Raw genomic sequence first — 25,412 nt, 5'->3', positions numbered from 1 at the left:
CAGAGTAAACCACTTCAAAAGGCGACCTCATCTGTTTAGACTCAAAGGTAATACGGTTACGATTAATCCACATCGCCCAACAGAAACCTGCTAGACCAAAGGTATAAAATTTCTCCCCATCAGGTAAAAACATGTAAGCCCATGAATAGTACTGCCAAATGTTACTTGGACACAGATCCGTGCCCAGTACACAGCCTACAGTCCTCCAGAGGACTCTGGCCACAGGGCAAGTGAAGAAGAGATGCTGGGATGTTTCTCTCTCCGCACAGAAGGAGCAGGCAGGGTTTCCCAGCCACTTTCGTCTACTCATCACATCTCTAGTTAGGATAGAGTCCTGAAACAGTTGCCAAAGGAAAATTTGAATTTTAAGGGGAATTTTTGCTTTCCATATCCACTTGTAGTTTGCCCCCGCCACATTTCTTTCCAAATATTCATAAACAGATTTCGTAGTAAACCTACTTTTCTTCCCCAAGGTCCAGACCACTTGGTCGGCTTCGCCAGTCATCGGCCAAGTCCCCACTATAGATTTGATATTACTCCATTGCTCAAGCATGGGAGGGTGGAGTTGCCTTCTAAAAAAGTTTTTTTCCTCCACCCCTTCCCTGAACTTAGCAACCGTGATATCCTGATCATTGCAAATATCATAAATCATAGGAAACTGCAACTGGAGGGGAGGTTCATTGCCAACTGGATCAACCCACAGTCTAGCAAGATCTCCAGATTGTAAATTCACTTTTCTGCCAGCCAGGTAGTAATCTTTAGTTTTCATGATTGCTTTCCAGATTGGCGAGTCATTGAATTTAGTTTTGACAGAGGTCACCGTGTCTTGCTTAAAGTACTTGGCCCGGATCACATGTTGCCATAGCCCTTGTTTAGTTTCCAGCTTCCACCACCACTTGGTGAGGAGGCTTAAATTCTGTTTATGAAGATCCTTGACTCCCAGTCCCCCTTTCTCTTTGGATCTACAAATTCTATTCCATCTCACTAGATGGTATCGTTTACGCCCCTCATGTTCTTGCCAAAAGAACCGCTTACGGTGTTTATCCAGTTTCTCAATCACCCCTTTAGGAAGAAGGAACATAGACATGTAGTAAAAGACAATGCTAGTTAATGAGGAATTGAGAAGGATGAACCTCCCACCCGAAGATGCTGCATTAGCAATCCAGGATTCACGGCATTTAAGGAACCTCTCATCCATAAAATCCCAGTCTATGCTACGCAAAGAAGAGAAACTGACTGGGACTCCCAAGTATTTCATTGGGAAATGTCCAATACTACAATTAAAGAGATCAACATAAAAGGAAAGGGTACTATCATCTCCACCGACACAGAGGATTTCGCTTTTCATAAAATTGATCTTCAGTCCTGACATAAGTTCAAACAGGTACAATAGAAGCTTCAGATTCACAGCCGCTTCCTTATCATGTTCAAAACATATTACAGTGTCATCTGCATATTGCAGGATAGCCACACCCCCCTCAATCAAGTCAGGTGCTAAGCCCGTTAGCATTTTCTCTTTTTGTGCATTAAGAACCATTTTCGAGAGTGTCTCTACAGCCAGGTTAAAAAGGAAAGGAGAATGGGGATCGCCTTGCCGGACCCCCTTGTGACTTTGGAAATACGCACATGTTTCATTGTTCAGTTTAATGCTCACCGTGCCATTATGTAGGATTCGTTCGATCCATCCACACCAGGTTGCCCCAAAGCCACGATTACGATGACATTCTAGCAGGAAGTCCCAGTTTATCTTATCGTATACTTTTTCAAAGTCCAATTTTAATACAATCCCATATTTTTTCTTTTGATGAGTGTGATGCAACACCTCAGGTAGCGTGAGGATTCCATCCATTACATTTCTATGCTTGATAAAAGCATTCTGGTGCTTGCTAATCAGCTTATCAGCAAATACCGCAACCCTATTGTCCAGAACTTTCGTGATCAGTTTGTATGGGCATCGTAGGAGGCATATTGGGCGGTACTATTGTATTTTCTTTGCTCCATTCATCTTAGGAATCAGTGTTATGACACCATAGTTCAGGCGTGCCACATCCAAGGTATTGTTGTGGAATGCTTTGAATAGGTGCATAATATCATTTTTAACAAATTCCTAATAGTGTTTATAGAATTCCACAGGGATATTGTCAGGGCCGGGCGCTCTGTTACTTTCCATACTAAACAAGGCTTTTTTAACTTCCTCTTCTGTAAATTCACTTGTAAGGATCAGGTTATCTTCTTCCGTAAGTTTTTCTTCATCCATCCAAGTATCAGGGGCAAGGTGAAATAAGTTTCCACTAGCTGGTCCAAAAAGATTTTTATAGTAGGCAGTGGCATGGTCAAGGAGATTTTGAGTCCCTTCAATAATAACTTCTCCATCAGTAAAGGAGTGTATCGTGTTTTTTCTCTTTCTGCCATTGGCTATTCGATGAAAATAGGTTGTGTTTTGATCCCCTTTAAGTAACCAACGCTCATTAGAGTGTTGCAGCCAAAAAAGTTCCTCATCTGCAAGGATTTCATTAAGTTCTATATTTAGGGTTGTCCTCCTTTCATATGATTCCGGGTCGAGGGGGCCTTCTTCTTCCTGTTTTTCTATTTTTTTCCAACTCCTCTTAATCCATTTTTTACTCTTTCTAGCATGCCCAAAGGAATGTGCCCCCCACCCTTTATAATATTTCCTGAGGCGTTTCAACTTGATATTAAGGATATCGATAGGGTCATCAGAATGCACAGGTCTTTCCCAAATCTTTTTTGCCGTCCTAAAGAAATCCTCATTCTTAAGCCAGCTCAGCTCGAATTTGAATTCGCGCTACCGGGTGGGATTTTTTCTAATAGGGTTCGTCGACAGCAACAACGGGTTGTGGTCTGAGACATCTCGTACCAACTTACGAACTGTAACCATAGGGAATAGATCTTCCCAAGTAGGGTTCATAAGGATTCTATCCAGTTTCTCCAGCGTAGGGTGTTTTTGCTTATTGGACCAGGTGTATTTCCCCCCTCCCATATGAATCTCTCTAAGGTTCAGGGACTGACGTTGAAGCTATCTGTATTTTGGGAGTAGGTTAATTTTTTATTCTTGTCACCACTTTCACATAAGATATTAAAATCACCACCAACCACATAAGGAATACTAATCGTCGCACATGTCGTAGCCAATTCTGCAAGGAAATCATTTTTTCTCTCTTTTTGGGCTGCCCCATATACCACCACTAGGGTCCACACACATTTGAGGTTCACATCAAAGACAGTAGTGAAGGAAATATGCCCTAGAGGCAATAATAAAGTTATTATTTATTTCCTTATATCATGATAAATGTTTATTATTCATGCTAGAATTGTATTAACCGGAAACATAATACATGTGTGAATACATAGACAAACAGAGTGTCACTAGTATGCCTCTACTTGACTAGCTCGTTAATCGAAGATGGCTATGTTTCCTAACCATAAACAAAAGAGTTGTTATTTGATTAACGGGATCACATCATTAGGAGAATGATGTGATTGACATGACCCATTCCATTAGCTTAGCACCTGATCGTTTAGTATGTTGCTATTGCTTTCTTCATGACTTATACATGTTCCTATGACTATGAGATTATGCAACTCCCGTTTGCCGGAGGAACACTTTGTGTGCTACCAAACGTCACAACGTAACTGGGTGATTATAAAGGAGCTCTACAGGTGTCTCCAAAGGTACATGTTGAGTTGGCGTATTTCGAGATTAGGATTTGTCACTCCGATTGTCGGAGAGGTATCTCTGGGCCCTCTCGGTAATGCACATCACATAAGCCTTGCAAGCATTGCAACTAATGAGTTAGTTGTGAGATGATGTATTACGAAACGAGTAAAGAGACTTGCCGGTAACGAGATTGAACTAGGTATTGAGATACCGACGATCGAATCTCGGGCAAGTAACATACCGATGACAAAGGGAACAACGTATGTTGTTATGCGGTCTGACCGATAAAAGATCTTCATAGAATACGTAGGAGCCAATATGAGCATCTAGGTTCCGCTATTGGTTATTTACCGGAGACATGTCTCGGTCATGTCTATATTGTTCTCGAACCCGTAGGGTCCGCACGCTTAAGGTTTCGATGACAGTTATATTATGAGTTTATGCATTTTGATGTACCGAAGTTTGTTCGGAGTCCCGGATGTGATCACGGACATGACGAGGAGTCTCGAAATGGTCGATACATAAATATTGATATATTGGAAGCCTATATTTGGATATCGGAAGTGTTCCGGGTGAAATTGGGATTTTACCAGAGTACCGGAAGGTTACCGGAACCCCCCGGGAGGTATATGGGCCTTAGTGGGCTTTAGTGGAAGAGAGGAGAGGTGGCCAGGGCTAGGCCACGCGCCCCTCCCCCCTAGTCCGAATAGGACAAGGAGAGGGGGGCGGCGCCCCCCTTTTATTCTCTCTCTCCTCTTTCCCCTCCTGAATCCTATTCCAACTAGGAAAGGGGGGGGGAATCCTACTCCCGGTGGGAGTAGGACTCCTCCTGGCGCGCCCTCCTCCTGGCCGGCCGCACCCCCCCTTTGATCCTTTATATACGGGGGCAAGGGGCACCCCTAGACACACAAGTTGATCCGTGTGATCATATTCTTAACCGTGTGCGGTGCCCCCTTCCATCATAGTCCTCGATGATATTGTAGCGGTGCTTAGGCGAAGCCCTGCGACTGTAGTACATCAAGATCATCACCACGCCGTCGTGCTTACGGAACTCTTCCCCGACACTTTGCTGGATCGGAGTCTGGGGATCGTCATCGAGGTGAACGTGTGCTAGAACTCGGAGGTGCCGTAGTTTCGGTGCTTGATCGGTCGGGCCGTGAAGACGTACGACTACATCAACCGCGTTGTGCTAACACTTCCGCTGTCGGTCTACAAGGGTACGTAGATCACACTCTCCCCTCTCGTTGCTATGCATCACCATGATCTTGCGTGTGCGTAGGAATTTTTTTGAAATTACCACGTTCCCCAACAGTGGTATCAGAGCCTAGGTTTTATGTGTTGATGTTATATGCACGAGCAGAACACAAGTGAGTTGTGGGCGATATAAGTCATACTGCTTACCAGCATGTCATACTTTGGTTCGACGGTATTGTTGGATGAAGCGGCCCGGACCGACATTACGCGTATGCTTACGCGAGACCGGTTCTCCCGACGTGCTTTGCACAAAGGTGGCTAGCGGGTGACAGTTTCTCCAACTTTAGTTGAACCGAGTGTGGCTACGCCCGGTCCTTGCGAAGGTTAAAACAACATCAACATGACAAACTATCGTTGTGGTTTTGATGCGTAGGTAAGATTGGTTCTTGCTTAAGCCCGTAGCAGCCACGTAAAACTTGCAACAACAAAGTAGAGGACGTCTAACTTGTTTTTGCAGGGCATGTTGTGATGTGATATGGTCAAGACATGATGCTAAATTTTATTGTATGAGATGATCATGTTTTGTAACCGAGTTATCGGCAACTGGCAGGAGCCATATGGTTGTCGCTTTATTGTATGCAATGCAATCACGCTGTAATGCTTTACTTTATCACTAAGTGGTAGCGATAGTCGTGGAAGCATAAGATTGGCGAGACGACAACGATGCTACGATGGAGATCAAGGTGTCGCGCCGGTGACGATGGTGATCACGATGGTGCTTCGAAGATGGACATCACAAGCACAAGATGATGATGGTCATATCATATCACTTATATTGATTGCATGCGATGTTTATCTTTTATGCATCTTATCTTGCTTTGATTGACGGTAGCATTATAAGATGATCTCTCACTAATTATCAAGAAGTGTTCTCCCTGAGTATGCACTGTTGTGAAAGTTCTTCGTGCTGAGACACCACGTGATGATCGGGTGTGATAGGCTCTACGTTCAAATACAACGGGTGCAAAACAGTTGCGCACGCAGAATACTTAGGTTATACTTGACGAGCCAAGCATATACAGATATGGCCTCGGAACACGGAGAACGAAAGGTCGAGCGTGAATCATATAGTAGATATGATCAACATAGTGATGTTCACCAATGAAACTACTCCATCTCACGTGATGATTGGACATGGTTTAGTTGATTTGGATCACGTAATCACTTAGAGGATTAGAGGGATGTCTATCTAAGTGGGAGTTCTTAAGTAATATGATTAATTGAACTTAAATTTATCATGAACTTAGTCCTGGTAGTATTTTGCAAATTATGTTATAGATCAATAGCTCGCGTTGTTGCTTCCCTGTGTTTATTTTGATATGTTCCTAGAGAAAATTGTGTTGAAAGATGTTAGTACCAATGATGCGGATTGGATCCGTGATCTGAGGTTTATCCTCATTGCTGCACAGAAGAATTATGTCCTTGATGCACCGCTAGGTGACGGACCTATTGCAGGAGCAGATGCAGACGTTATGAACGTTTGGCTAGCTCAATATGATGACTACTTGATAGTTTAGTGCACCATACTTAATGGCTTTGAATCGGGACTTCAAAGACGTTTTGAACGTCATGGAGCATATGAGATGTTCCAGGAGTTGAAGTTAATATTTCAAGCAAATACCCGAGTTGAGAGATATGAAGTCTCCAACAAGTTCTATAGCTAAAAGATGGAGGAGAATCGCTCAACTAGTGAGCATGTGCTCAGATTGTCTGAGTACTACAATCGCTTGAATCAAGTGGGAGTTAATCTTCCAGATAAGATAGTGATTGACAGAATTCTCTAGTCACCATCACCAAGTTAGTAGAACTTCGTGATGAACTATGATATGCAAGGGATAACGGAAACGATTCCCAAGCTCTTCGTAATGCGGAAATTGACGAAGGTAGAAATCGAGAAAAACATCAAGTGTTGATGGTAGACAAGACCACTAGTTTCAAGAAAAGGGCAGAGGGAAGAAGGGGAACTTCAAGAAGAACAACAAGCAAGTTGCTGCTCAAGTGAAGAAGCCCAAGTCTGGTCCTAAGCCTGAGACTAAGAGTTTCTACTGCAAAGGGACTGGTCACTGGAAGCGGAACTACCCCAAGTGATTGGCAGATAAGAAGGATGGCAAAGTGAACATAAGTATATTTGATATACATGTTATTGATGTGTACTTTACTAGTGTTTATAGCAATCCCTCAGTATTTGATACTAGTTCAGTTGCTAAGATTAGTAACTCAAAACGGGAGTTGCAGAATAAACAGAGACTAGTTAAGGGTGAAGTGACGATGTGTGTTGGAAGTGGTTCCAAGATTGATATGATCATCATCACACACTCCCTATAATTTTGGGATTAGTGTTGAACCTAAATATGTGTTATTTGGTGTTTGCGTTGAGCATGAATATGATTTGATCATGTTTATTGTAATACAGTTATTCATTTAAGTAAGAGAATAAATTGTTGTTCTATTTACATGAATAAAACCTTATATGGTTACACACCCAATGAAAATAGTTTGTTGGATCTCGATCGTAGTGATACACATAATCATAATATTGAAACCAAAAGATGAAATGATAGTGCAACTTATTTGTGGCACTGCCGTTTAGGTCATATTGGTGTAAAGCGCATGTAGAAACTCCATACTAATGGGTTTTTGGAATGACTTGATTATGAATCAGTTGATGCTTGCGAACCATGCCTCATGGGCAAGATGACTAAAATGTCGTTCTCCGGAACTATGGAGCGAGCAACTGACTTATTGAAAATAATACATACTGATGTATGAGATTCAATGAGTGTTAAGGCTCGTGGCGGGTATCATTATTTTCTGACCTTCACAGATGATTTGAGCAGATATGGGTATATCTACTTAATGAAACACAAGTCTAAAATATTTGAAAAGTTCAAAGAATTTCGGAGTGAAGTGGAGAATCATCGTAACAAGAAAATAAAAGTTTCTACGATATGATCACAGAGGTAAAATATTTGAGTTACGAGTCTGGCCTTCAGTTAAAACAATGTGAAATAGTTTCACTACTCACGCCACCTGGAACACCACAGCATAATGGTGTGTCCAAACATCATAACCGTACTTTATTAGATATGGTGCGATCTATGATGTCTCTTACTGATCTACCACTATCGTTTTGGAGTTATGCATTAAAGACAACTGCATTCACGTTTAAAAGGGCACCATCTAAGTCCGTTGAGATGACACAATCTGAACTGTGGTTTGGCAAGAAACCAAAGTTGTCATTTCTGAAAGTTTGGGATTGTGATGCTTATATGAAAAAGTTTCATCCTGATAAGCTCAAACCCAAATCGGAGAAATATGTCTTCATAGGATACCCAAAGGAGACTATTGGGTACACCTTCTATCACAGATCCGAAGGCAAGACATTCGTTGCTAAGAATGGATCCTTTCTAGAGAAGGAGTTTCTCTTGAAAGAAGTGAGTGGGAGGAAACTAGAACTTGATAAGGTAATTGTACCTTCTCCCTTATTGAAAAGTAGTTCATCACAAGAAATCTGTTCCTGTGACTACTACACCAATTAGTGAGGAAGACTAATGATGATGATCATGTAACTTCAGATCAAGTTAATACCGAATCTCGTAGGTAAACCAGAGTGAGATCCGCATCAAAGTGGTACGGTAATCCTGTTCTGGAAGTCATGTTACTAGACCATGACGAACTTGCGAACTATGAGGAAGCGATGATGAGCCTAGATTCCACGAAATGGCTTGAGGCCATGAAATCTGAGATGAGATCCATGTATGAGAACAAAGTATGGACTTTGATTGACTTGCCCAATGATCGGCGAGCCATTGAGATTAAATGGATCTTCAAGAGGAAGACGGACGCTGATAGTAGTGTTACTATCTACAAAGCTAGAATTGTCGCAAAAAGGTTTTCGACAAGTTCAAGGTGTTGACTATGATGAGAGTTTCTCACTCGTATCTATGCTTAAATTTGTCCGAATCATGTTAGCAATTGTCACATTTTATGAAATCCAGCAAATGGATGTCAAAACTGCATTCCTGAATGGATTTCTGGAAGAAGAGTTGTATATGATGCAGCCGGAAGGTTTTGTCGATCCAAAAGGAGCTAACAAAGTGTGCAAGCTCCAGCGATCCATTTATGGACTGGTGCAAGCCTCTCGGAGTTGGAATAAACGCTTTGATAGTATGATCAAAGCATATAGTTTTATACAGATTTGCGATGAAGCCTGTATTTACAAGAAAGTGAGTGGGAGCACTACAACATTTCTGATAAGTATATGTGAATGACATATTGTTGATCGGAAATAATGTAGAATTATTCTGCAAAGCATAAAGGAGTGTTTTTAAAGAAGTTTTTCAAAGAAAGACCTCGGTGAAGCTGCTTACATATTAAGCATCAAAATCTATAGAGATAGATCAAGACGCTTGATAAGTTTTTTCAATGAGTACATACCTTGACAATATTTTGAAGTAGTTCAAAAATGGAACAGTCAAAGAAAGAGTTCTTGGCTGTGTTACAAGGTATGAAATTGAGTAAGACTCAAAGCCCGACCACGGCAGAAGATAGAGAGAGAATGAAAGTCATTCCCTATGCCTCAGCCATAGGTTCTATAAAGTATGCCATGATGTGTACCAGATCTATTGTATACCCTACACTGTGTTAAGCAAGCGAGTACAATAGTGATCTAAGAGTAGATCACTGGACATTGGTCAAAATTATCCTTAGTGGAATAAGGAAATATTTCTCGATTATGGAGGTGACAAAAGGTTCGTCGTAAAAAGTTATGTCGATGCAAGTTTTGACACAGATCTGGATGACTCTAAGTCTTGATCTAGAAACATATTGAAAGAGGGAGCAATTAGCTAGAGTAGCTCCGTGCAGAGCATTGTAGACATAGAATTCGTAAAATACTTACGGATCTGTATGTGACAGACCCGTTGACTAAAATTATCTCACAAGCAAAACATGATCACACCTTAGTACTCTTTGGGTGTTAATCACATAAATGATGTGAACTAGATTATTGACTCTAGTAAACCCTTTGGGTATAGGTCACATGACGATGTGAACTATGGGTGTTAATCACATGGTGATGTGAACTCTTAGTGTTGAATCACATGGCGATGTGAACTAGATTATTGACTCTAGTGCAAGTGGGAGACTGAAGGAAATATGCCCTAGAGGCAATAATAAAGTTATTATTTATTTCCTTATATCATGATAAATGTTTATTATTCATGCTAGAATTGTATTAACCGGAAACATAATACATGTGTGAATACATAGACAAACAGAGTGTCACTAGTATGCCTCTACTTGACTAGCTCGTTAATCGAAGATGGTTATGTTTCCTAACCATGAACAAAAGAGTTGTTATTTGATTAACGGGATCACATCATTAGGAGAATGATGTGATTGACATGACCCATTCCATTAGCTTAGCACCCGATCGTTTAGTATGTTGCTATTGCTTTCTTCATGACTTATACATGTTCCTATGACTATGAGATTATGCAACTCCCATTTGCCGGAGGAACACTTTGTGTGCTACCAAACGTCACAACGTAACTGGGTGATTATAAAGGAGCTCTACAGGTGTCTCCAAAGGTACATGTTGGGTTGGCGTATTTCGAGATTAGGATTTGTCACTCCGATTGTCGGAGAGGTATCTCTGGGTCCTCTCGGTAATGCACATCACATAAGCCTTGCAAGCATTGCAACTAATGAGTTAGTTGTGAGATGATGTATTACGAAACGAGTAAAGAGACTTGCTGGTAACGAGATTGAACTAGGTATTGAGATACCGACGATCGAATCTCGGGAAAGTAACATACCGATGACAGAGGGAACAACGTATGTTGCTATGCGGTCTGACCGATAAAAGATCTTCGTAGAATATGTAGGAGCCAATATGAGCATCCAGGTTCCGCTATTGGTTATTGACCGGAGACATGTCTCGGTCATGTCTACATTGTTCTCGAACCCGTAGGGTCCGCACGCTTAAGGTTTCGATGACAGTTATATTATGAGTTTATGCATTTTGATGTACCGAAGTTTGTTCGGAGTCCCGGATGTGATCACGGACATGACGAGGAGTCTCGAAATGGTCGAGACATAAAGATTGATATATTGGAAGCCTATATTTGGATATCGGAAGTGTTCCGGGTGAAATCAGGATTTTACCGGAGTACCGGGAGGTTACCGGAACCCCCCGGGAGGTATATGGGCCTTAGTGGGCTTTAGTGGAAGAGAGGAGAGGTGGCCAGGGCTGGGCCGCGCGCCCCTCCCCCCTAGTCCGAATAGGACAAGGAGAGGGGGGCGGCGCCCCCCCCTTTCTTCTCTCTCTCCTCTTTCCCCTCCCGAATCCTATTCCAACTAGGAAAGGGGGGAATCCTACTCCCGGTGGGAGTAGGACTCCTCCTGGCGCACCCTCCTCCGGGCCGGCCGCACCCCCACTTTGATCCTTTATATACGGGGGCAAGGGGCACCCCTAGACACACAAGTTGATCCGTGTGATCATATTCTTAACCGTGTGCGGTGCCCCCTTCCACCATAGTCCTCGATAATATTGTAGCGGTGCTTAGGCGAAGCACTGCGACGGTAGTACATCAAGATCGTCACCATGCCGTCGTGCTGACGGAACTCTTCCCCGACACTTTGCTGGATCGGAGTCCGGGGATCGTCATCGAGCTGAACGTGTGCTAGAACTCGGAGGTGCCGTAGTTTCGGTGCTTGATCGGTCGGGCCGTGAAGACGTACGACTACATCAACCGCGTTGTGCTAACGCTTCCGCTGTCGGTCTACAAGGGTACGTAGATCACACTCTCCCCTCTCGTTGCTATGCATCACCATGATCTTGCATGTGCGTAGGAAATTTTTTGAAATTACCACGTTCCCCAACAAGTAGTCTGCATAAGGAATTCACCCCCCGACCAGGAAATAATCTCCAAGGTTTCTCTCCTAGTCCCACACAATATGCCTCCAGACTTACCAATCGAAGGGATCCAGTTCCAATTGAACTTATCAAGAGGGTCAATTTTTCTAAGGAGTTTAGGGGTGAAATTCTTCTTCTTAGTTTCCTGGATACCAAGGAAGTCCAGGGAATGATCTTTTATTATATCAGCGGAGCAGGTAGTCATCCCTTTCTTACCTGCTCCCCTGCAGTTCCAAAATATACCGTTCATTTTTTCTTTTTGACACCCCCCTGCCTGGTGTTTCTACTAGGAAGCAGAGTAGATCCACCGGCAACATTTTGCAAGGAAGCCCCTCCCTTTTTGACTTCTAGTGCAAGGTCTAGCTATCACCACATTAATCTTTCTCTCTCTTTTCTTCCTAGATCGGACCACAACAAAGTTATCATTATCCACATCACTATTATCCTCCCAGTTCATATTAAGAGGAGTTTGGTCCCCTTTTGCATTAGTAATTACCAAATGTCCCCCACCCACATCAGGTTGAGTCTGTTTGTCCTTAACAATTTCCACATTTCTACATTTTTCTAATTCTCTAATGATATCAACATTAGTAAAATCAGCATCTGGGATGTTTACCCCCATTTTCACAGCTCTGAGAATAAGTTCAGGATTAGATAGCGTATCAAAAGAGTTGGGGACTCGAGGAGTACCTTCGATGTCTCTCTTTTTTGCAGCTGCCCTGGCCTTTTCGTCAACCCTCTCCATCTTGTTATGTCCATTCCTCAGACTGAACCGAAGATTTTCTTCAATGACCAGGGGAGGAGCAGGGATCATTTCAATATCCCCCTCCATATCAGGAAACTCCACTCTGTATTCATTATTTTTGGCCGTCTTGGCCTCCCCAACCACCTTCTCAACCTGCTGATTTTTTTCACAATATCAGAGTAAGATTTTTTGTTTTTTTGCATACTTATAACAGCAGAATTTTCATTTTGTTCTCTTACTTTTTCATCCATTGTCTCCTGATTGAAGGAATCTAAAAACAAGGTCGTGTGCAGTGACTCATCAGATTCCACACTCTCCTGCGACTCCCCAATAGGGTCCTGTTTTTCCCCCTGGGGAATGCAGGGAGATTTCCCTCCAAGCCCAGTGGAAAAACTACCCAGGTTAGCTCCAGGAGTTGACAGCAAGGAATTTTCCATCTCCATATTTTTTTCACCAGGATTAGAGGAAGCTTGAACAACTTTTTTCTCTCTATTAGGATCCCTCACCAGAATCTGATCCACTTCATAAAAGAAATCATAAAAATGATCACCAAGCATAGCCTCTGCGACTGCAGGAATCTCCTCCACATTTCTACAACCAATCCGGACCCTGACAGATGCCGGACGGTGCAAGGTAGCAGCATCTACTTCCAAAGGAACACCCACCAGCGAGGCAACATAAGCCAGATTCCTATTACTCCTTTTGTCCAGAGGGATATTGCTAATTTTGACCCAAGCTATTTCCATAACCCCTTTAGCCCCAACAGCAGATGACCATTTAGTAACATGAATAACAGCCCCGCTAGTTTTAAGAGTGATTTTCCCCACATAGCAAATTTGGGCCACTGCTCGAGGATTAGGAAAGCGCACTACAAAGGTTCCTGGTCCTATTGCATGAGCTGAACAACGCCAATCAGTAGCTAAGTAAGCAGATAAATCAAGTTCCATTTGTCTAGTAGATGTTTCTCCCTCTACAATCGTGACCACAATGTTATTAGCCCTCTCTTTAAGCTGGTTGGCGGAGCAAGAGTCATGAATATAGTAAAACCCTTGCCCTTTGCCCTGGAACGCACACCTCCGTGCCACACATTCCCATGGCAGAAATTCAGTACAAACAGAAGCAAGGTGTCCTAATTTGCCGCATCTTTCACAATATGCTTGAGGGCATCGAATAAGAGGATGTTCATAAGACTTGCAAATGGGGCAGGCAATGGATTTTTTGGACGGAGGCACCTGAGCAGGGTTTTGTATTCCCTGTATGTGGCACCGAGGTGAAGCAGATTGATGCCCGATGGAGATGCCGCCAGATTCGGACGATTCCTTGGCCTTCTGCACCCAGATCCCGCCGTCTTGGTCGCGATGCTTGGGCGCCGCCGCCTCGTCCCACCGCGAGGCGCCCTCCAAGGCCGGCGCGATTGTGGAGGATGTAGAGTTGGTGTGGTCGCTTCCCTCGTCCCGCTTCCATGAGAACTTGTTGCGGTCGCCTCCGCGGCCGTTGCCACGGCCAGGTTGCCGCCCTCCTCCGCGGTTCGCATGTCCCGCTCCGCCCCCTCCACGGTTCCCGCGCCCCGCCTCGGTCGCCATGGGAGGAGGTGGTACCTTAGCGGTCGCGACCTCCGCAAAGGATCTGGGATCCCCTCCGACCTTGCCCTTCCACCACTCGAACGACTCCGAATTTCTCGATCTAGGGTTTTTCTCCACCGCCCAGAAGTGGGAGAATGATTCCTCTAGGTCAAGGATTGGGCGAGGCGGGGGCTTTATACCAGTGTTTCCCACCTGCCGATGGGGATGGATGGCCGGATCAACTCCCACGTGGCTTGCATCCGCCATTGGCGGGCGGTGAGTGGGGCTTGGGTCCGTTTCGCCTGGACTTGGCCCACGCACACGCAGCCCCGTGCCCTTCCCGTGTATCACATTGCCACGTCCCTCGCCCCGCGCCTCCTTCGTCGGCGTAGCGCTCGCCGCCGGTAGTCGATCTCGAATCTTCGCGAAATGACACGGGAAGGAAACAATCTCGCCGATGTCGACGATTTCCCCCGAACGGAGAAACCGCGCGTCCACCGTAACTTCGCGCCTGTCCGAGAGAACGAGGCGGAGAGCGTCTCGCCGTAGCGTGAGCACGCCGTCGGAGAAGGAGACTGTGCGTGTGATGAGATCGGCGGCGAAGGAAACCCGCCATCGCACATCCTGTTCGTCGCCAGTCGTGTTGCTACTCGAGCACGCCATCCCGGCGGTTTTCTGATGAGCTCGTGGCCGCGAGGCCGGGGGCGCAGCCAGCGGAGGTGGCACGGCGCGGGGTCGTGACAGAACCGGTGTGCAGCTCAGGAGGCCGGGGCGGTTTGCAAGAGGGAGCAGGTGTGGAGACCCCGAAGGCTCGTCCTTTGACGCTTGCGGGCTTCAAATAGGATCCCGCATATATGGGCGCCTCCACTGTCGTGGTGGAGGGGCTTGTTGACCCGACATCCCTTGAAGCACGAGCGTGCATTGAAGCACCCGCTCTGGCCGTGGACCTTCACTTGGATTTCATCCGTGTCGCATCAAAGTGATGAGAAACATTGATTCTGGAGCGCCTTGTCGATGTGTCACAACTCTGCGAGAGCTCAAAGACCGAAGAAACATGTTTTGAGACGTGCTTTTCATTCATGAAGGACATCAGCATAATGGAGAGGGTCATATGCTTGCCAAAGCGCCGAGTTCTCTTCCCACCGGGCGCCATGTTCTGCTAGGTTCTACTCCTGATATAATGTGTATGCCGATGAATATTGAAAAAACTTGGAGGAGGATGGGCACGAGACAAAAAAAAAAGAGAACAGAGATGCAGTCCGCACGGCGGCGGAAACGAAGGGTGCGCGCGGCCATGGCCCACCTCGATGCCGCCTTCTCGCCCTTGCGTGCAGCTGGGCCGCGGTGCGTGGCGAGGCTGGGCCTTTGGCGCGCGCTTGTGAGGGGGAAACGGCGCGGTGGTGGTGGCGAGAAAATTGGTGAGGGCGGTTGCGAAGAGAGCGGGGAGAAGTGCGGATCGTGCGAGGCGGATAGGGCCCACCTGCCGGCGCCGCTAATTGCCGGCAGTTGCTAACACACAGCGTACGGTTCCCTCTTCTGTCCAAGGCGGTTCAGTTGACGCTCTGCTCTCCGTGTAGGCTGTAGGCTGCAAGCCAGCGCGCGACAGCAACCGACCGCCCACGCTCCAGTACGCGCGCGCGCGTCGTCCATGGCGGTGAGCTTCCACCCGGCATTTCCATTGGCAACCGCGCCGCCGCTGCCCCACCACCTCGACGCCGCCGCCGACCCGGAGGTCGCCGACGCGCTCCTCGGCTTCCTCTGCGACCCGATCGACCCCGCCATGGACGCCGGCATCGACGGCTTCCTCGACCTCAGCCCCGTCGACCCCGACGATGGCGCCGACGTCGACGACCTGCAGCCGTGCGCCAAGAGGCCGCGAGCCGGCTGCGGCGGCGGCGACGACGGCCACGCGTGGCTCGACTTCGAGGGCGTCGATGGCCAGCCATGGAGGCCGGAGTTCGCGACCGAGTTCGTCCTGCCACTGCCCCCGCCCCCGCCGCAGACGCCTCACGCGGGGTTCGTGCGCGGAGCGGACGCGAGGAGAACCGAGGGCAACGGGCGCGTGGGCCAGACCGCGCCAAGCGCGGCGGCGAGGGAGCGCCGGAGGCGGATCAGCGAGAAGACGGCGGAGCTGTCGCGCCTGGTCCCCGGCGGCCACAGGCTGAACACCGCCGAGATGCTGCAGGAGGCCGGCCGCCACGTGAAGCTCCTCCAGGCCCAGGTCGGCGTGCTCGCGCTCATGCGCACCCTCGAGGTAACGATCAGCAGCAACCGCCGCGACATTCCTCTGTTCTTGTGCGCTTAACTGATTGAATTCCAGCAGGAGAAGATCGTACCGCCCGTGGCGAGAGAGCGAATGCACGCGCTGCTGACCTGCGGCGGCGTGCAAGAGCGGCTGGCGGCGGAGGGCAAGTGTCTGGTGCCGAGGAACCTGGTGGAGGCCATGGCCGAGGACAAGGCCGTCAGGTCCAACGCACCGCTGATCAGAGACCTCACCCGGTTCAACGAGTCGCTGCCGGAGCAATAGCTGCCGGACGCGGAGTCTCCGACCACGGCAGCAACGCGCGCGCTGCGCATCCGTGACCGTGTGCGTCTCGACCATGCACGCACGGTGGGTCGTTGTCGGTTTTTGAAGACAACAATCGTCGTGCATGCGCCGCCGCTGCTATCCCTGTGTTTTTTTGGTTCTGATAAGATGCATCCATGTGTGTGCATAGCTAATCGATAGGTTAATTAGGTGTAGGCATCACGGTTAATTTAGATCTGTTTGATTCAAGCTAAATGTAGTAACACCGCATGACACCGTCTGAACACCGCTCGATTTTGTAAGGGCATGTATGGGACGATGGATCGCATCATATGAATATATGATTATCGATAGATTTGGTGACTTTTAGTTCAAATATATTTTGTGATGTCGTTCTCCCCGTAGCCACCAAGAACCAATTTAGATAGAGGAGAGAGAAGGAGGGCCGAAAACCAGCGCACCCGGTTTCTTTCCCTTGGGCGGCGTCGGGAGGCAGGGCAACGCGAGCCCTTCGTTCCATGTGTATTCAGTAGTACACTTTTTTTAGCAAGGGTTTTGATTGCCCATGACTTTGGCTCGGGCTTGGTCGAGTAAGTTTCCTCTATATCTTCATTCGAAGCTTTGGTTATCCCAACACCTATTGGAGTGTCCTTAGGATTTGTGCAGGGACATTCGCGTCTTTTTGTTGTGGTACTAGTGGCCGCACGCATCTTCCTTGATGATAGGTGGCTATGATTGGATCTTAACATGTTGATGGTTGGGACAGTGGTCGTGGATGGTCTTCGTCTTCGTGCTCTTTGAGTTGTTGTTGAGGGTAGTTAGTGGAGTCAATAGTGGAAGTTTGACACTTAGGGACCGAGTTGACGTCCCATCATCCATTTTTGCGGCATCGACGAGGATTTGGCATCCTTTCCTCCCCATGAATGCCTTTCTAGTGCATCAGGTCATTTTTCGTGCTTCATGCTCCTCCCCCATCTTCGTGGTGTCCCCTTCGTCGTTGTTGTGGAATTGGCGAAAGTTGTGTTCAGGAGGTGCTTCTACATTGGTTTATCCGTGCATTAGCATGGTAACTTCCTGATTGCAGGATACACTGCAAGGTTGGCTCCTGCAATGGAAAATCAAGCGGGCGTAGCGACGGGAATTTTTTTTGAGATAACGGTTGGAAAATTAACTTTTTTCAGCGATCGATGGGAAAGTTAATTATTTATTTTTCGAGCTACGGGAAAGTTAATTAATACAGGCCCAGATTATACGATGGGCCGGGTTATAGCAAGGCCCGAACAACTCCCGACGCCGTCGCTAGTACCACCAGGAGGGAACGCAAAAAAAAAAAAAAACTAATCCAACGCGCAGACGTGGCGGTTCCTCCCCCGTTCGATGCGATGCGAGCTAGGGTTTAGGATTCCTGCGCCCACAACCCCCATATATAGCGCAGTCCTCCAGCCTCCCATGGTCCTCCCATGGTCTTCCGGCGGCCGCCCGGTCGTCTTGTTCTTGCTTTGCGTAGATCTTTTAGCTTTTTTTCTACCGGTCTTATCTTCTTGGCAGTTCGATTCGTTTCGTTCGTCTGATGCATCCCCCGTCAGATCTGTCACTTTCGTTTTATTATGTGATTGATGTTGCTGCCCTGTTCTATTCTCTTGGGCTTCTCTGTTGAATTCTTGATGTAGATGGAAGTGAGGATCCTTTCCCCAGCTGATCGACTATGATTATACTGTGCGCAAATGTAATCCTTTATCAGAGGATTCCAAGCCAGAAATCTGATCCATCTCATCGAACTGTCTCTGCTCCTCCCTTTGTTGTATTTTCTTTCTTATTTATTTGTCGTGAAATCAAATTGAATGGACGTGAGGATCCTTTCCCCAAATGATCGACTATGATTATACTGTGCGCAACTGTAATCCCATCAGGATTCCAAGCCAGAAATCTGATCCATGGTTCTTCCATATTTTATTCCTGTTCTTCGATTTTTGTTTATTGTTATTATCGTTCTAAATTTGGATGGACGTGAGGATCCTTTCCCCAAATGATCGACTATGATTATACTATGCGCAAATGTAATCCCATCAGGATTCCAAGCCAGAAATCTGATCCATCCACTTTATTATTATTTTCCCCAAACTAATTTTTCTCTTAATGGAAGTGAGGATTCTATCCTCAAATGATTGACTATGATTATACTGCGCGCACATGTAATCCTTTATCAAGCCACAGGTCTGATCGATTTAAATTTTTGCCACTTGCTATTCACTTGCTTATGTTTCTTTGCGACAGCTAATGTGAAGCGCTGCACAATGAGAGTTCTCAATCTCATGCTTTGATGCTACAGAATGATTCATCGAGCATCGAAATTACTTAATTGATTCAAAAGCTAATGGAAAATCTCAGGAAAAGCAGCTCTAATGTGTTGTATCCAGTTTGTTGACCTTGAGTCATGTTGAACCTTAGAGTTGTACGAAATGATCCGACTGATGGAAACTAGTTTACTTCAGTGGGTGCACGGTTTTGCTAAATCAGTTTATTTCGGTTTGCATCCATTCAGGTTTGGATACAGGAATTGTTCTCACTGTGATTCTGCACTCAAATTGTATGCACAGTAGTTGTTTTAAGGTTGACCATGTGTATTATACACTAATAAACTGTAACAAGTAATTATATTTCCATGAATCATTATTTTCCAAGGGATGTACTCCCTCCGGTCCTTTTTAGTTCGCATATAAGATTTAACCTCGTAAACTTTGACCAAGTTTATAGAAAAATATACTAGCATTCATAATGCGAAATCAACAACATTAGATGCGTCATGACTTTAATTTTCATATTGTATAAATTTAGAAATTTAGATGTTAATATTTTTTCATATAAATATGGTCAAACTTCACTTCAGACAATTCTTATATGCAAAGTAAAAAGGACCGGAGGGAGTGTTATCTTACTTTATTCTGGTGAGGTCGATTTGACCGCTGGATATTGATTCATGGTGTTAGCACTGATGCCTTTTCTTTCATTCTCTTCTGTTGAATTCATTATTGTTTATTGTCATTCTTGTGATGTGATGGTGATTCATATAGGTTTTTGGCAGTGGTGGCATTTGTCACCGTTAGCTTTTACTTATCTTTCCACTGAGCAGTGCTTCCAGATTTCATAATTTTTATTGTTTATTTTGTCTCTGTTTTTCTCTAATGTTACTTTGTCTGCTGTGCTGCGATTCAGTCAATAGACAGAGCTTACTTAACTATAATATTTGCTGTGGATGTTTGGGGAAATCAATTGTGATTATGATAGAACCAAGGCTTGTTTCTCGAAACATTTGCAGATGCCGCCTTCAGGGTTTTCACCCTGCCAGGCTTTAGAGATGATGATCCTTTCTGGTGCCTCTATCTTTTTGCACACAAACATTTTCACAAGTGCTGGAGTACAATGTACTAGACATGTTTAGCAGAATGATAGTTTCCCTATCCAAATTAATCTATTTTTTTGTTGCTTATTTTTCCTTTCTTTCTGTCGTGTGAATAGAATTGGATATTGTTGACTGGTGGTGATTCAGGTCCGAAAGGATCTTAGCATATTTCTGTGACGCGGATTCATCCGCCATTTATCGATTCATGTTTTTACACAGACTGAAGCCTTTACCTTCCATCATCTTCTGTTTATTTCATTTCCGTTTCCTCTGATTTTGTGATGTGGTGATGATTCATATAGGTATTTGGCAGTGGTGGCATCTGTCACCATGAGCCTCCAAACCAAAAAACGACTTCTCTTTCCACTGAGCACTGCTTGAAGTTGTCATTCTTTCCTTTTTGTACTACATCTTGTCCCTGGGAAGAGCACTAGACCAGGAAGTGCCGTATGACACTGTAAACAGCAGCCGCTTCTCTGCTTCTGCAAGTGTCCATTCCTGTATCATAACCTCTGTGGTTTGCTCTGGGATGGAATACCATTTGCACCGGCCTGATTCAGCTGTGTGTGTGATTTGAAACGGGTCTCTGAGGGACTAAGCAATGATGTCTGTTCTCTTTCAACCTTTCTTTTTTTCCTGTTTTCTTGGGCCCGATGCCACGTCTCAGGTAGCAACATGCCTTTACCGGAGATGCTACATTGTGCCAACAAAGATTTTCACATTTGATAGGAACCTGTGGCTGTGATTCAGTAGGTACACAGAGCCGTTTTTTGTGATTACACGTATTGCCTCGCTGTAATAATTTTTGTAGTTTTTCTAGGAAATCAATGGCAATGATGATAGAACTAAGGCTTGTTTCCCAAAACATTCGCAGATGCCGCCTAAGAGCTTTCGCCCTGTCAGGCTTGAGAGCTAATGCTGCTAATTCCTTCCTTGGATGTCTGAGCCATGATGATTTCCCTAGTTTATTTTGTTGTTTTTGTTGCATCTGATCTTTCTTGCCGATATATTTCACTCTCTCAGGGAACTGGTTGACAAATGGTTGGCCTTACCTTTGGAATGTTAATACGGTATAATAATTATCTCATGATGGTCTATCATTTACTGTGGTAAATATAAGCTGAATTTTAGATTCTTTTGATGTTAAACATTATTAATCTTAAATAGGGTGGCAACTGTTGTCTCTCTATTCATTGTTCTTTCTTTGTTAGTTGTCTAATTCGGATCTTGGATGGAAATCCATGGAAGCAGGTGATGACACCAAGACAGGGACATCAGAACCATGTAATGGGTATGATAGACCAAGTCTATAATGGGAATCTCTCTGATGTTATCCGTTTTCCAAGCCTATGCGAATTTTAGTTATTTTCTTGCGTCTGCTTTGATTGTCAGCACCAGTGAGGCAGCTTTTCTTAGTTTATCATTTTGTTTGGGATTTTGTTGGTGCTATCAGCTTGGTTTAGTAAGTTGGTTGGAGCAAACTGCCGGTGATGGTGTTAAATATACTTTGCAGCGTTTTGCTTTGAAATGAACCTACAATCTGAGGCATTTGCAATCAATCCACTGTTGCCATTGTATGAAGTTAGCACAGACAGATCCACATTTCTCTATTTTTGTTTTGATCTATCAATTCAGAAATCCACTGTTTTGATTTTTACACAGGACCTGAATCGATTTTGGCGCCAAAAACTGACCATCCGTTCAGTATCTGAGCATGCGCAGATGCGGTTACTGGTGCCCCCATCCTCTCCCTCAGATGAGGTTGTTGCCCATGGCGTCACGGGCGTCCTCGCACAACCCCCAGCCCTCCGTCCCCATCCCTCCCTCGAGCGTCCATAGAAATTGTCTGATGACTCCGCCAGGAGTGGAGTGGACTGGCGCCCCCATCCTCTCCCTCAAGTGTCCTCGCACAACCCCATCCCACCGCCCCCATCCCTCCCTCGAGTGTGCATTGAAGCCGTCTGATTACTCCGCTAGTACTGGCTTCTCCGTGTCGCCGGCTGGCACCATCGAGAGGGCGGCAGGCATCTTTTAAATTCGCTGGCCGCGCAGGTGGGATCTCCGCATGGGAATTGGGATATGGGACTCGCGGTAGTTAAGGGCTCCTTTGATTCAAAGGAATTGCATAGGATTTTTGGTGGATTTAAACCCTTGAGAATTTTTCCTGTGATGCTCGTTTGATTTGTAGGATTGGTATCCTTAGGAATTTTTCCATATGATCCATTGGCATCCTTTGGATAATAAGTTGCAAGCTCATTATCCTGAAAGTCGAATTAAATCAATTCAAATGGACAATGCTGCAGAATTTTCCTCACGTGCTTTCAATGATTATTGCATGGCTTTGGGGATTGAAGTTCAGCCATATGTCCATACACAAAATGGTTTGGCTGAAGCATTGATTAAGAGGATCGAACTCATTGTAGGACCTTTGTTGATGAATTGCAACTTGCCAACTTCTTGTTGGGGTCACACTGTTTTACACACTATTGACTTGATACAATTGAGGCCAACTGCATATCACAGTTCTTTCCCTCTGGAATTGGTATGTGGAAATCCTCAAGGCATTTCCCATCTACGTAAGTTTGGATGTGTTGCGTACATCCCAATCTCATCACCACAGCGGACATTTATGGGCCCACACAGGAAGTTGGGGATCTATGTGGGGTACAAATCACCGTCGATTATTAAGTACCTGGAACCCCTGATTGGGGATCTGTTCACATGCCGTCACGCTGATTGCATATTTAATGAGGAACATTTTTCGGCATTAGGGGGAGATTTCAAGTACCAGAAAGAATGCCCAAAAATTGATTGGAATGCTCATTCCATTTCATCTTCTGATCCACGTACCCATGAGACCGAACTTCAAGTTCGGAAGATCTTTAATTTGCAACATCTTGCAAATAATTTGCCAGATTCATTTACTGATTTGAAAGGTGTTACAAAATCCTTAAACCCGGCCAGAAAAGCGCCAGAAAGAGTGGAGGTACCAATAAAAACCACTCAACTCCCTATTCCTAAAAAGAGGGGGAGTAGTATGGCCTCTGACCCGGAGCATGCTTCTAGCAAGCAGCAAAGGAAATCAAGGAGAAAAACCTTGGAGTCAGTAAATGCAGGTCAACTCAACGTTGACAAACACTTGATGGGTAGTTTACACCCAGTGGAAGGGCAACCTCCACAACCTAGTTCTAGTGTGCACAAACTGACTGGGACATCGGAACACCCAGACTCGATCGTATTGGGAAATCACGAAGAGTCACTAGGGGAGCAGGAAATTTCCATCAACTATGTTGATTTTGGAGAATCATTTGACCGTAAGACTACGACTGTCGACATATATTTTGCTGAAAAGATTGTAGATACCCTTCTCACTGATCATGATCCAAGGTCTATCGTTGAGTGCCAAAAGCGCTCCGACTGGCCTAAATGGAAGGATGCAAAGCAGAAATTGCCTCGCTTAACAAAAGAAAGATATTCATTGAAGCAATACCAACACCCTCCAGTGTTTTCCTTGTGGAATTCAAATGGGTTTTTCTGCGGAAACAGAATGAGAACAATGAGGTGGTGAGATATAAAGCAAGGCTTGTAGCACAAGGTTTCACGCAGAAACCCGACATTGATTTCACTAAAGCATATTCTTCAGTAATGAGTGCAACTACTTTTCGATATCTTATATCTTTGGCAGTGCAAAATCGTCTATCTATGCAGTTGATGGACGTCGTGACCGCATATCTTTACGGGTCACTAGATTCGGACATATATATGAAGGTTCCTGATGGAATCTTTGTTCTGAATAAAAATGCAAAACGCAACATGTATTGTGTAAAGCTGAATAAGTCATTATATGGCTTAAGACAGTCGGGACGGATATGGTACAACCGACTCAGTGAGTTCCTTCTTCAGAAAGTTTACTGATACGTCTCCGTTGTAGAATTGTTTTCCAAACACTTTTGCCCTTGTATGATTTGAATGGAACTAACACGGACTGACGCTGTTTTCAGTAGAATTGTCATGATGTTGTTTTAAGTGCAGAAAACAAATATTCTCAGAATGACCTAAAACTCCACGGAACATCTTAGAAAAAATAATAAAAAATCCTCGTCAAAGATGAAGACCAGAGGGCCCACACCTTGTCCACGAGGGTGGGGGGCGCGCCACCCCTCCAGGGCGCGCCTCCCTACCTCGTGGGCCCCCTGGATGCCCTCCGACGCCAACTTTAACTCTATATATTTGCTTTCGGAGAAAAAAATCAGAGAGAAAAAATCATCGCGTTTTACGACACGGAGCCGCTGCCAAGCCCTAAAACCTCTTGGGAGGGCTGATACGTCTCCAACATATCTATAATTTTTGATTGCTCCATGCTATATTATCTACTGTTTTGGACTCTATTGGGCTTTATTTTCCACTTTTATATTATTTTTAGGACTAACTTATTAACCGGAGGCCCAACACAGAATTGCTGTTTTTTGCCTATTATAGTGTTTCGGATAAACAGAATATCAAACGGAGTCCAAACGGAATAAAATCTTCGGGAACGTGATTTTCTCACGGAACGTGATCTAGGAGCCCTATTGCAAGGGATCAAATAGGAGGTCACGAGGGTGGGGGGTGCCCCCCTAGGACGCGCCTTCTGCCTCGTGGGCCTCTCGGTGCTCCACCGACGTACTCCTTCCTCTTATATATACACACGTACCCCCAAACGATCAAAACAGGAGCCAAAAACCTAATTCCACCGCCGGAACTCTCTGTATCCACGAGATCCCATCTTGGGCCTGTTCCGGAGCTCCGCCGGAAGAGGGCCATCATCACGGAGGGCTTCTACATCATCATAGCCTCTCCGATGAAGTGTGAGTAGTTTACCTCAGACCTTCGGTTCCATAGTTAGTAGCTGGATGGCTTCTTCTCTTTCTTTGAATCTCAATACAAAGTTCTCCCCCCCTCTCTTGTGGAGATCTATTCGATGTAATCTTCTTTTTGCGGTGTGTTTGTTGAGATCGATGAATTGTGGGTTTATGATCAAGTCTATCTATGAATAATATTTGAATCTTCTCTGAATTCTTTTATGTATGATTGGTTATCTTTACAAGTCTTTTCGAATTATCCGTTTGGTTTGGCCAACTAGATTGGTAGTTCTTGCCATGGGAGAAGTGCTTAGCTTTGAGTTCGATCTTGCGGTGTCCCTACCCAGTGACAGAAGGGGCAGCAAGGCACGTATTGTATCGTTGCCATCGAGAATTTATCTCTCTACAAGATGGGGTTTATTTCATATTGCATGAATTTATCTCTGTACATCATGTCATCTTGCTTAAGGCGTTATTTTGTTTTTAAC

The 25,412-nt window shown here is 45.2% G+C and overlaps 1 protein-coding gene, 1 long non-coding RNA gene, 8 other non-coding genes and 2 pseudogenes across 11 annotated transcripts; all 12 read left to right on the top strand.

Moving 5' to 3' along the window:
- Positions 1-15,652: 15,652 nt before the first annotated feature.
- On the top strand, positions 15,653-17,006 carry LOC123108294 (transcription factor bHLH52-like). Of its 2 annotated transcripts, none has more exons than XM_044530117.1 (2): positions 15,653-16,410; positions 16,480-17,006. In XM_044530117.1, the coding sequence occupies exons 1-2, from the start codon at positions 15,805-15,807 to the stop codon at positions 16,681-16,683; spliced, it is 810 nt and encodes a 269-aa protein (XP_044386052.1). In that variant the 5' UTR covers positions 15,653-15,804; the 3' UTR covers positions 16,684-17,006. The 2 variants fall into 2 exon arrangements, with proteins under 2 accessions (XP_044386052.1, XP_044386051.1); XM_044530116.1 differs by having other exon boundaries at positions 16,477-17,006.
- A 1,141-nt stretch (positions 17,007-18,147) lies between these two features.
- LOC123105795 (uncharacterized) lies at positions 18,148-21,615 on the top strand. The gene is made up of 2 exons (XR_006451004.1): positions 18,148-18,875; positions 18,958-21,615. It is a non-coding gene; the product is annotated as an uncharacterized lncRNA (long non-coding RNA).
- Positions 18,354-18,452, top strand: LOC123109189 (small nucleolar RNA Z103). Its single transcript, XR_006452487.1, has one exon. It is a non-coding gene; the product is annotated as a small nucleolar RNA Z103 (small nucleolar RNA).
- On the top strand, positions 18,525-18,619 carry LOC123109195 (small nucleolar RNA Z103). The gene has a single exon (XR_006452495.1). It is a non-coding gene; the product is annotated as a small nucleolar RNA Z103 (small nucleolar RNA).
- LOC123109196 (small nucleolar RNA Z103) lies at positions 18,685-18,779 on the top strand. The gene has a single exon (XR_006452497.1). It is a non-coding gene; the product is annotated as a small nucleolar RNA Z103 (small nucleolar RNA).
- LOC123109198 (uncharacterized) lies at positions 18,820-18,908 on the top strand (annotated as a pseudogene).
- Positions 20,364-20,458, top strand: LOC123109312 (small nucleolar RNA Z152/R70/R12). The gene has a single exon (XR_006452556.1). It is a non-coding gene; the product is annotated as a small nucleolar RNA Z152/R70/R12 (small nucleolar RNA).
- On the top strand, positions 20,498-20,678 carry LOC123109306 (small nucleolar RNA Z112). The gene has a single exon (XR_006452551.1). It is a non-coding gene; the product is annotated as a small nucleolar RNA Z112 (small nucleolar RNA).
- Positions 20,731-20,867, top strand: LOC123109392 (uncharacterized; annotated as a pseudogene).
- Positions 20,912-21,032, top strand: LOC123109117 (small nucleolar RNA SNORD14). The gene has a single exon (XR_006452411.1). It is a non-coding gene; the product is annotated as a small nucleolar RNA SNORD14 (small nucleolar RNA).
- LOC123109318 (small nucleolar RNA R44/J54/Z268 family) lies at positions 21,328-21,417 on the top strand. The gene has a single exon (XR_006452559.1). It is a non-coding gene; the product is annotated as a small nucleolar RNA R44/J54/Z268 family (small nucleolar RNA).
- Positions 21,562-21,635, top strand: LOC123109309 (small nucleolar RNA Z267). Its single transcript, XR_006452554.1, has one exon. It is a non-coding gene; the product is annotated as a small nucleolar RNA Z267 (small nucleolar RNA).
- Positions 21,636-25,412: the final 3,777 nt, after the last annotated feature.

Source organism: Triticum aestivum, chromosome 5A, assembly GCF_018294505.1.
Source record: "Triticum aestivum cultivar Chinese Spring chromosome 5A, IWGSC CS RefSeq v2.1, whole genome shotgun sequence".
NCBI lineage: Eukaryota > Viridiplantae > Streptophyta > Magnoliopsida > Poales > Poaceae > Triticum > Triticum aestivum.
This window is presented reverse-complemented; position numbering and strand designations above follow the sequence as displayed.

Coding starts and splice junctions, on each gene's coding strand:
- LOC123108294 (XM_044530116.1), top strand. CDS start 15,805: ATGGCGGTGAGCTTCCACCCGGCATTTCCATTGGCAACCGCGCCGCCG. Junction 16,411..16,476: donor CGCTCATGCGCACCCTCGAG/GTAACGATCAGC, acceptor ATTGAATTCCAG/CAGGAGAAGATCGTACCGCC.